The sequence below is a fragment of the Megalobrama amblycephala genome, linkage group LG2 (assembly GCF_018812025.1).
Source record: "Megalobrama amblycephala isolate DHTTF-2021 linkage group LG2, ASM1881202v1, whole genome shotgun sequence".
Lineage (NCBI taxonomy): Eukaryota > Metazoa > Chordata > Actinopteri > Cypriniformes > Xenocyprididae > Megalobrama > Megalobrama amblycephala.
Window position 1 is genome coordinate 25,117,280 of NC_063045.1, and position 10,622 is coordinate 25,127,901.

The window sequence follows — 10,622 nt, forward strand, 5'->3', positions numbered from 1 at the left end:
TTTAAAGATTAATCATTTTCTTTATCTTGTACACTCTTATTTGTCACTGACCCACAATTCCAAAAGATTCTGGTGGAGGTTTGTTTAGTAAAATGTCTCGAGTTGATGAATGTGAAGCTTTTCACACCGTTTATAGCCCTGTGATGACAACGGTTTGCTAAACATCCGTGTTTCCAATGTAACAGAATTAAACACACATTTGCCAAAATGTGATTTGTTGGGGTGATAAGTTTGTTATTTATGCCTTTCTAACAGTTATGAATATGTACACAGGAAACCCATTTAGAAAAAAAAGCCCATTAGGGTGATACAAAACGTACCAGTACCAAAGTCCACAACAATCTGGACATATATGACTGTATGTGCATGTGGCATGTCAGGTTGGGAAGATGCCAATAACTGCTTTCGGCCATCTGTTGTGCACGTGTATCATATTGAAATCTCAGCACACACTGTAAATTCTAGAGCAGTGATCGTTCAGTCTGCGGCCAATATTGAATAATGATGTGACTGTGTGTTCCTATGCTGGATTGCGTAGGTAAAGAAGCCAAAACTCAGAGGCCCTTCCTTTTGGAACAAACAAATCTTTATTTGCAAGCTTCTGGATAAGGGTATAAGCATTGATGTATAATTTTGTTCTGCTTGCGTCAGTGCTTTCCATTGTGGAGAACTTCAAAGGCTTCGACTTGGAGGTTGACTCTTGAGATCTTGTCCACTACAGTCTTAAATCGTTTGTTGTTTATTGTCCACACTAGTGGCCAGAATTGGGTTTTCTAGGATATTAAAATTCTGGCTGACACTGATGAGCAAATAATTATTTTCACGTTAGGACCAATAACTATGAAAGCTTGTTTCTGCCAAGGAATAAAACAATTTAAAAGATAATTGTGACTTTTTATCTCACAATTATGACTTTTTTACTTACAATTCTGACTTTATATCACACAATTCTGACTTTATAACTCCCAATTGTGACTTATATCACAGAAGTCTGAAAAAAAGTCAGAATTGTGAGTTTACAATTACTTTTTACATTTTTTTTTTTTAAATTCAGTGGAAGAAACAAGCTTCCATAGATAACTGATAAATAAATATTAAAATTCTGTAGAACGCTAATAATTATTTTTGTGTTATAGTCATTAACCTATAAATGGCCGATATTAAAATTCTACACAAAAGCAGATAATTATTTTCATGTTGTGGCCGAAAACTGAAAAATGGTCAATGTTAAACTTCTATACAAACCTGATTATTATTTTCATTTTATAGCCAATAACTGAAAAATGGCAGATAATAAAATTCTGTCTTACTTGATTGACATAAAGGAATCACAGCATAATAAAAGTACATTATAAAAATGGATATTCATTTTGAGATTTGCTAGAAGTTACATTTAACAGTGTTGTTAAAATATTATTGTTTTTAAAGATTATCTTTATCTGAGCATTACATGACAGAAAAGGTAATCTTAATGTAAAAATAAGGAAATGAGCATGAACAATATAACTATGCAATATAATCCCTAATATCATCCGATAACCAATATGTAGTCTTGCGTAGCCAGATCTTCAGACTGACGGCATAAGGTCTGGACTCTATCTCAGCTTTTATTGGCCAAAGACCGCCCAAGAGGACGTTTGACTGACATGTAGCGTAACCAATCACAGTTCCGCGTCAGCTTTAGGGGCGTGAAAATGTAAAGTCAATGTCCCTACAATAACAGACCAGCGTGCATCTAATAAATTACTCATTAAAAAATGTTGTGGAAGTTTACTGCAACAATGGACCCGCGAACTTCACAAACTATTGAAAATCCAGCGTTTAGTTGATCCTGATAAGTGCTCATTGTCACAGTTGTAAACACGACGACATTCTTCTTCCATGAGGGGGTTTGGCATCACAGCATTTGTTTCCAGGCGGACCGTTAAAGAACGCGGCACACACGTCTCCCAGATATCCTGATGCTGAGACTAACCAATACGTTACTGATAAAGCCACAAGCAACTGAACTCTGCACAGAAGCAAAATGAAGCACCTGGCGTGAGCTCATTTAGTAAAAACTTACATTAGCTTTAGGGTCCCTCTGACCTGACCCTAACCTCCTCACAATGAACTCTGGTATTGTAGCTTCTGGGAGAATGATGATGAATGGACAACAGGAAGTTATTTTACAGAAAAAAATGGGAGTAATATGTGACCTTTTTACCTTGTCAAACATGATCTGTGACTTTTTTGTGATGACAAATACTGTGGTTGCCAAAGCTTTAACAAATAGCATTCATTTTGGGTTCAATTACAGTTTATGTTTTCAAATAATGGAAAAGTTGGCACAAACATAGGTGTGCAAATCAAGACGGTGGTTTAATGGGTTATGGCATCAACCATTTGTGGTTACTCCTCCAGTCCTGTGCTAACCCACAAAACAACATTAGTGATTGTTTTGTGGGCTTCCTTCAGGCTCTTGAGTGAAACAACAGCTGACTGTGGTCAAACTCTTACTTACCAATCTCGGTCTCATAGGGTTCCCCATTTTCTGGAAGTTGGATGAACTGTTTGGAGAACATGCTGGAACCATAGCCTAGGATGTAGCCCTCAAGTTTGATGTCAGGATTGGGTCGAACAAACTTCAAAACTATGGTATCCCCAGTGGCGTTGATCCGAACCTTCATATTCTGTCTTCTTACTGTGTAAAGGAAAAAGTAGTGTTTGAAAAACTTTTAATTGGCTTAAGAAACAGTGCTGCAACTCTTCAAATGCTCTCTGTTTCTTTGTTTGACATTCAATGGCAGTAAAGAGGAATTGCACAAAAATAGTGACTTTCAGAACACTGCAATGAATAAATGATTAATTACTTAAAGAGTAAAGAGTAAGACTTTATGTTTCCCATGTGTTGGATGGGGTTTGTGAATTTATGGGGTTTATTGATTTATGTGGCCAAAGGGGAATGGAGGAGCACACTTTTGAGGAGTGCAAAAGTGTGCGCCATGAAAATATTCGTCGAGGTAAATCAAGGACAATGGCTTTCACAGTTGAGCTCCTCATCACTTCACTCAAAGCACAGTAGCATATGGACCTCCAATATTACGTCCCAGTTACACAGCATTATATTTACCAAAGTTATGAGCCTTTGAGGTTTTGTACAGAAACACATTGACAGAGACACACATTTAAAGTGATCTGATCATTATCTTTTCATATCTGTGCCAAGCAATTCATTATAAATTACCTACTTTTATACCAGTGTCATCTTTCACTGCCATTTCATTGGATAATTTGCAGCATGGAAAATGTTTTGAGTCGGTTTCAGGCCCATTCTAAATCCAATAAGCCACAAGGCTGAGCTGAGATTTTTCCGCTTCCACCTTTTTCCCATCAATCAGAACTGTTTAACGATTACGCTGAGTTAAAGAGGCCACGGAACGTCCTCCTTAAACTGATTTAAACTGGTTGGTCTCTGCCTTTGGAAAGTGATGTGTGTATTTAACTTTATAAGTAATTGCAAGCTTGGCAGGTCAAGCTCATCACCCCAATCTGTCAAAGTCACAATGAAGCACCATCTTAACCGGAGATCTCATTAATCAGGCTCATTAAAGTGACAGTTCACCCAAAAATCAAAATTCTGTCATTTACTTACCTTCATCTCACTCCAAAATTATCTGAAGTCTGTAGAGCAACATATTTGAACTTCTGAAAAAATCTTCATGCAAATCTTTTCCAAACAGCGACAGCTCATAGTAACAACCAAAAAGGCACCATAAAAGAAGTTCATATGATAGTGAACAGCATTATACACTCTAAAAACTGCTGGGTTAAATATGGACAAAACCAGGGATTGGGTTGTTTTTACCCAGCCATTTTTTTCAACCAATTTTGGATTAATTTTTTTAGCCAGCAATATATTAATATAGTAAAAGGCATGTTTTTGCTCACCCCCAAATAGGGGCAAATTTGTGGGGTATTTTAAGCTGAAACTTGACCATACCAGAGACTTATATTACATCATGTGAAAGAGGGCATAATAGGTGCCCTTTAACCCAACCTGCTGGGTTTGTCCATATTTTACCCAGCATGGGTTTTTTTAACCCAGCATTTTTTAGAGTGTACCAGCGTTGTGCTGTAACCACATCATTGATTCAATGAGTTGAAAGCAAGAACTGTATCAGTGAAATTATGTTTAATTATTTTGAGCCTATTCCTTTGAATTATCTAGTTTATCCATTCATAAATGAATCAGTCATTCCGGAACTTGTAAACTGGATAAACCAGTGCATTGAAAAGAACAGACTAAATGAAAAACTATTTTTTCATTGATCCTTGAGTTCAACTCACTGATTTAGTTGCAGTAGTTCTGGAGCTCACTAGAGGGTAAGATTTTCAGTAAATAACGACTAAAGGCAGGCATACACTGTGCGATTTTTTCCGATTTTGAGCCGAATTCTGACTCGTGCGACTCTTTTTTGAGTCGGGCCGATTTTCAGCTTTGTCGTGTGTCGTTTGTCGTGCAGTGATCGTGCAGTGTACACGGGGAAACGAGTGGCGATAAACCTCTCCCGACTGGCAATCGCATGGTCGGATGAATTTCTGGCATGTCAGAAATGTGGTCGCCCCTCGTGAGGATATCGCACAGTTGAAGCAGAGCTACGAACCGACTTGCCTAAACTGTGTTTTTCCCCTCACTGCTTGCGCGAAAAAAGAAATTAAACCAATCTTCAATGCAGCAAGAAAGAAAACGAAAAGAGGGAGATCTTTAAGTTCTGTAGCTATCAAACTAGCTGCAATTTAGCAAACTGTTGCTTACCTCCAGTTCGTGTTGCATGATGGATAAACCCACGTCTTTCGAAGCCACCTGGGTGTAGGCTACATAACCGGTGCCTCTTGTATTAATTTACTTGATCATTAATTTACATGTTTCGCTTTTCACTTTCTATTTACTCATGTAGGCTATTTAATATTTACTTAATTTTATTAAATGCGGAAATGTGAACTGTTGTCCATCATTTGTTTATTAATTAATTTCATTAATTCATCATTAATTTATTTTTTTAATATTTCTCTTGTGGCCCATAAACTGTATGTAGTGGGTGAAAAAATGAGAAGAGAAGTATTTCGTATTAAACAGGTTGTTTTTGAAGTGAAGCTGCTTTTCATTGACTGATTATTGCAGTCTTCGAACGTTAATAATTTTAATTATATGCCTTTAATTCATTGTATAAATGTCTTTAAATAATTTTAAGTGAGGAGTAATTATAAGCTAATCAAATCTTTTATTATCCTCGCAGTGCGTCAGTTATGCGGTGATGCGCTATAAAATATTGCGGGCCAAATTAATTGTAATATCAATTTAATATTAAATAGGCCTACCCTATACTACTACTACTAATAATAATAATAATAATAGGCTAATTATAGGTTAATTATTATTATTATTATTATTATTTAATATATGAATTGGAAATGCTAAATCCTCTTGATATCCATAGCTGATGATTTTGACGATATCTCTGGAAACATATTGTCAATCGGCGCATCCCAGTACCTGGGTTTATCGTGCATATTTCAAACGCATAGTGTGAGCAGTCGAGTCACGTCTCGACCATCGGACCGCATAGTGTGAGCACATAAATCGTGCGTTTTGGTTTTCCATCGCACACGATCTACTCGTACAGTGTGAGTTAACCTTGCTGAAATCGCACAGATATCGCACAGTGTATGCTCGCCTTAAAGGCCACGATTTGGTCGTCTGAGACAAATTTTGAGAATCCTAAAAGATTCCTATAATCCTAGACAAAAATCTGTAGTCTTTGTTTGACATGTCCATCGACATCCAATTAATGACCGTTTCAAATTTTACCTCAGACGAAATTCTGGCAGTGTCAGAAGATTTGGCGCACAGTCATGCAGTGTGACTTCTCCTACGACAAACGTCAAATTGTCTTCGTTTTTCAAGATAAGCAGTGATCAAAATTAACGCTAGAGATTTCTTTGTTAGCCACCATTTCAGTCCTGCGTGTAATGCAGCTCACTGTCACCGAATGTGGGTTGATGATGTAAAACTCCGGACAAGTTTTCAAGCGCGTGTCCGTTTTAACGCGTCTAGTACAGTTTGACATATAGGACAGCTGAGATCCCACAGTGTGACATGAGGATCAGGCTCGTGTTTGTGTTTCTAAGCTGTCTAAGAAAACACCTTTCAGATCGCCCTACAGTGAAGTGAAGGTGGAAAATCTGATTCAGTAACTCGTCTTCTTAATCTTTAGGCCCTGTTAACAACTGGTATTAAGAAGCGTTTTGGTAGATCACAAGTGAACGAGAGAGACACATACCCATATCTATACCTGGTGTATATCCATCTTTTTTTGTCCATTTTCGACTACTTCTGTCCTGATTTCTGTATAAGTCCTTGAATGAGTTCAAGGGGAGGGTCTTTGGGCGGGAAAATGTATGTGATTCTTCAAAAGTTTTGATTTAATTGGTTAAATAACCGTGCGTAATTTATATATGAACGTGACCAGAGACAAAGCATCAGCTTTAATTTCTGGTGCGAGATCTTGCTGAACATGGTAAGTGCATGACAGAAAATGGAAATGTTTAGAGTACATTGTGCTTAGTACGTTTTTCATCGTCAAACTTAACTTATGGCTTCAACCAGCAAAGTTTAAATCCCGTCTGGCTAGCTGGCTTCCCATAATGTTTATTGTGTCAGTAGGCGGTCTTTAGCAGCTGTTTGAACACTTTTGACCACATGAGTATCTACACCACAAACACAATCCGGTCGAATGCGTTTTCGACTACCTCTGGAAGATTTAGCGTTGTCCACTTGTGATCCGATCGACCAAAACGCATCTTAATACCAGGCGTAAGCAGGGTCGTAGAAATCAATTAAACAAACAGAAGACACTGGGATCATTGTAAAATAAACTCCTCAGTGGAGAGCACTTTAAGATTAACTCTATTTTAGATGTTCTTTAAGATTACAACCATGTACCATCTCAATTTGATAAACTAGAATTAAAAGGCAGGTGCAGTCTTGTTCCTATATCTATTCTTTCAGATGTCTTTTTCAGTTGCTAAATCATGTTAGTGTAGCTTTAGACTGGGGCTATGAGTCACGGACAGGCTGAACACTTGCGGTTGAGTGATGTTGTTGATTTATCTGTTCACACCATGCTTGTCACCACAGAGGTTTTAAAAGCCATGGATGAGGGATATTTTCCATTCCCAAAATTTAACAGACAAATACTCTGACAAGAATTGTAAAATGTCGCTTTGCAGTTACAAGAGTTTTACCATACCAGTGGAGGAGAGATGGACAATGGTTTAACATCTGTGGTCAAGGGCAAAGTAAAACACAAACACATTTTTCACGCTGGTCAAATCATGAAATGTTTTAAAAGCCTCTAAATCTGGTGGTTTTCCCTGAAGACAAACACACTCTTATTACAAAAGCCAAAATCTTCTATTACATTTCAACTTCAAAAGAAAAAACATTTCCCATTTCCTAATGGATTGAATAACTTGACTAACAATATGTTTTTAGCCAAGTCACGTTGTGCACTTCACTTTGCAAAGTAAATAAAGTTATCACTGAATAACTGGTATTTTTCGCACCAAAGGTTAATTGAAAATTTTGTTTACAGTCACTTGGATTGCAAGTGGATGAAAATGTGTTTTGAATACAAAGATTTGATGTTGTACCTTAAAAAGCCAGAAACACAGAGGCTCTGTGAATAGCACAGATATGAGGGGAAGCAAAGGGGGGAGGTATATCTCATTTGACACCACTGACAAGCATAATCATGCATGCTCTTTCCTGGCTCTGATGTTGAATGATTTCCAGGCTCAGAGTGATCAGCCCCTGTCCAAAGCCCTGCCCCAAGCTGTGTTCTGTCAGATACGGTTCGTTTTTTGCTTTTGCATGGATACGGTCCAGTTTTTATTGGACGTCTGGCACTTTTTCCACTTGAAACATAATTTACAAACACATTGATTTCTAGAAGGGTCAGTTTGATTCACAGCATTCCTGCTGGACTCAAGCCATGCTACACAAGGCTCTTGCCAAGTCTGCATTCAAAATCAGTCCAATTTATCAAATCAATCTCAAACAATTTCAGTTTTCTTCATGTTCAAGACTTTAAATAAGCAAATTCAAGAAAACTAAAAGTCATCTTTTGCTTCACAATGAACGACCACCAAAGCTTAGACATTAGTTCACCCTCATGTCATCCCATTTTTTTTTTTTTTTTTTTTTACTTCAGTAGGGTCCAAAGCTGTTTTGTCATTGTATGGACACAAACAGTTCAAAACATTGTTCAAAATATCTTCATTTGCAGATGAAAATTCATGCAATGGAACGACGTGAGAGTAAGTAAATTCATTTTTTGGTGAACCCTTCCTTTTAGTCAGCACTTTTCATGGAAAATTCAGAAATCTGGTATTTATGCAGAACTCCAGACCCTTTCGCACCACATTACAGGACAAACATGACCCAAATTTCCAAGGAGATGATTTAAAAATGGCACTAAACTTCAGAAGAAGCAAATCACCTGAGGGCGCGGAGGGAGTGTAAATCTAATGTTTTCCCAGACTTCAGCAAATCATTCATTTTTTAGGCACATTTACAACAGTCCTGATCTCTGCACTCAACAGCTGCTCCCATCTTCCTCCCCCCACCCCAAATCCTTTCATCCACTTTGTCTTGCTCTGACTTTTTGGAGGTGTTCATCTAGACACATTTTAATATTAACAACCAGTATTAATAGCGTACAGACAACCCTTGATTGCTAACGTCACTCCTAAACTCCTAAATGTTCATTTCAAAATCCAATGATTTTTTCCCCAAGAATATCTGTCTACAGTTCCCTGGGTGCATTGTGAGCCTCTATTCCTTGTTTTTACAGTACAGCTGCCTGCACATGTGTTGTTAAGCCAACTTTGCCCCACAGCAACTCGAAGTACAGTAACAAGTAGAAACTATGTCTAAGCCGGGCGAACATGCAGACAGCTCAGAATGCTGTTTCCTTTTAAGGTGTTAATTATCAATCAAGTTAATTCATGCTGGGGGAAAAAAAAACTTAAACCAGCCTAGGATGTTTTGCTGGTTTTAACTGGTTTAAGATGGTCAAGCTGGTCCCCCAGTCTGACCAACCTTGTCCTACCTGGTTCAGCTGGTCTCCCAACTTAACCAAACTGGTGTTCAGCCGTTTCATAGAAGTGGTTTCCAAACAAAACCAGCTGAAAAGTGCCACTCTAAAACCAGCAAACTACACCAGAATGACCAGACAAGCATGTTTCTTTTCAGCAAGAATGAGATGTTTTTAATGTGTCTTCACACTTGTTGAACTCATCCCCACCCAGTAATTTAAACTGTCTTTTTGTCCAGTCAACAGCCATAAGGAAACGGAGTTGGCCAACGAAATATAAACACAGAACGCCGCTGGGCTTATTGACTAGCTGTGATGAATGACGCTCAGTACAAGAGAAAGGGCACTAAGCCAGCGCAGACATTCTTCCCCTCCGGAGATGAAGGTGGTTTTTAATAGCTGATGAACGAGCGCTGATAGTGAACCGAGAGCTTGTATTACTAATGCCGTAGCTAATCTGAGCACACAGGTATGCTGGGGGCATGAGATCTTGCAAAGATACAAGCTACATATGCACGTACAATTCTAAGACTGAGAAGGATGGTGTTGGAAGATACAAAGACACATACACAAATGCACTTTGAACAATGTATTCATTCTGCCTACACACATGCACTAGACTAGAACACATACAATCATGATTTTGGCCAGCTGCATACACCATGAGGTAACCATTATCACTCTATTGTTTCGAATTTTAGTCTATCAAAATTAAATGTCAAAGACAGAAAATCTAAGTGCCTGGTTGGTTTCTGGACAATGCCAGACAAATTGCAAGTAAGTGTCTCATTTTCAAGCCTTTCAGGCTCCAGTTATCCTATTTTTTTTCCCTTTTGCAGAGTTTGGCTTTGCCCCATCCATAATCATGCGGGACAGAATGCCCATTATACACACTCAGTTCTGCTCAGGCATGCTCAAATGCACCTGCAAGTACAAAATGCATTGCACATTCTTAAAAATGAATGAAAATTAAAATTGATGACTAGTCAATGGCTCCTTGCAATGCAAATACAATAGGTTAATGATAATGAACCTTGTCCTGTAGTTAAACACCTGCTACTCCTCCTCAAATCTCTTTAACATCACATTAATATCCTAATTATACAAGAAGTACTGCAGAAATGTATGGCATTCTCAAACACAAACAGGTGCATCACAAAAAATAAACACGAGTGCCCCTGTGCTGCAGGGCATGACATTGCGAGCATGCGGCACCGTGGTGCTGAACTTGCCTCTAACTCTTTGTGCAGAGCTGCATGCGAGGAGAAGAATTCCTGCAAGCGTCAGAAGGAAGCCCAAGTGAAGGACAGTGCTGCCTGCCATGGTGCTCTGCTCCAATCGAGAAGGGATGCTGCCCGATTTCTCTAAGACTGTTGCTGCTGGTTCTTCTGCTGGTTTTAGGTCAGGACTTCTTGAGCTCACCGTGTGCCTCTGCTGAGTGATAGACAGTGTGAGGAGTCCTCCAGGATGTATAGTGACCGG

The 10,622-nt window shown here is 38.5% G+C and overlaps 1 protein-coding gene across 9 annotated transcripts in view; it reads right to left on the bottom strand.

Moving 5' to 3' along the window:
* The window catches only part of abi3bpb (ABI family, member 3 (NESH) binding protein b), a 30,577-nt gene extending 19,955 nt beyond the window's left edge, over positions 1-10,622 (bottom strand). For 2 of the 9 annotated variants that reach the window (XM_048167944.1, XM_048167935.1), the window contains exons 1-2: positions 10,373-10,606; positions 2,504-2,683 (exon numbers count right to left, since the gene is read on the bottom strand). In XM_048167944.1, the coding sequence (XP_048023901.1) occupies positions 2,504-2,683; positions 10,373-10,463 (271 nt within the window). In that variant the 5' untranslated portion in view covers positions 10,464-10,606. Of the gene's footprint in view, positions 1-2,503; positions 2,684-10,372 lie in introns of all 9 variants that reach the window. The other 7 variants (XM_048167887.1, XM_048167894.1, XM_048167901.1 and 4 more) reach the window with 7 other exon arrangements.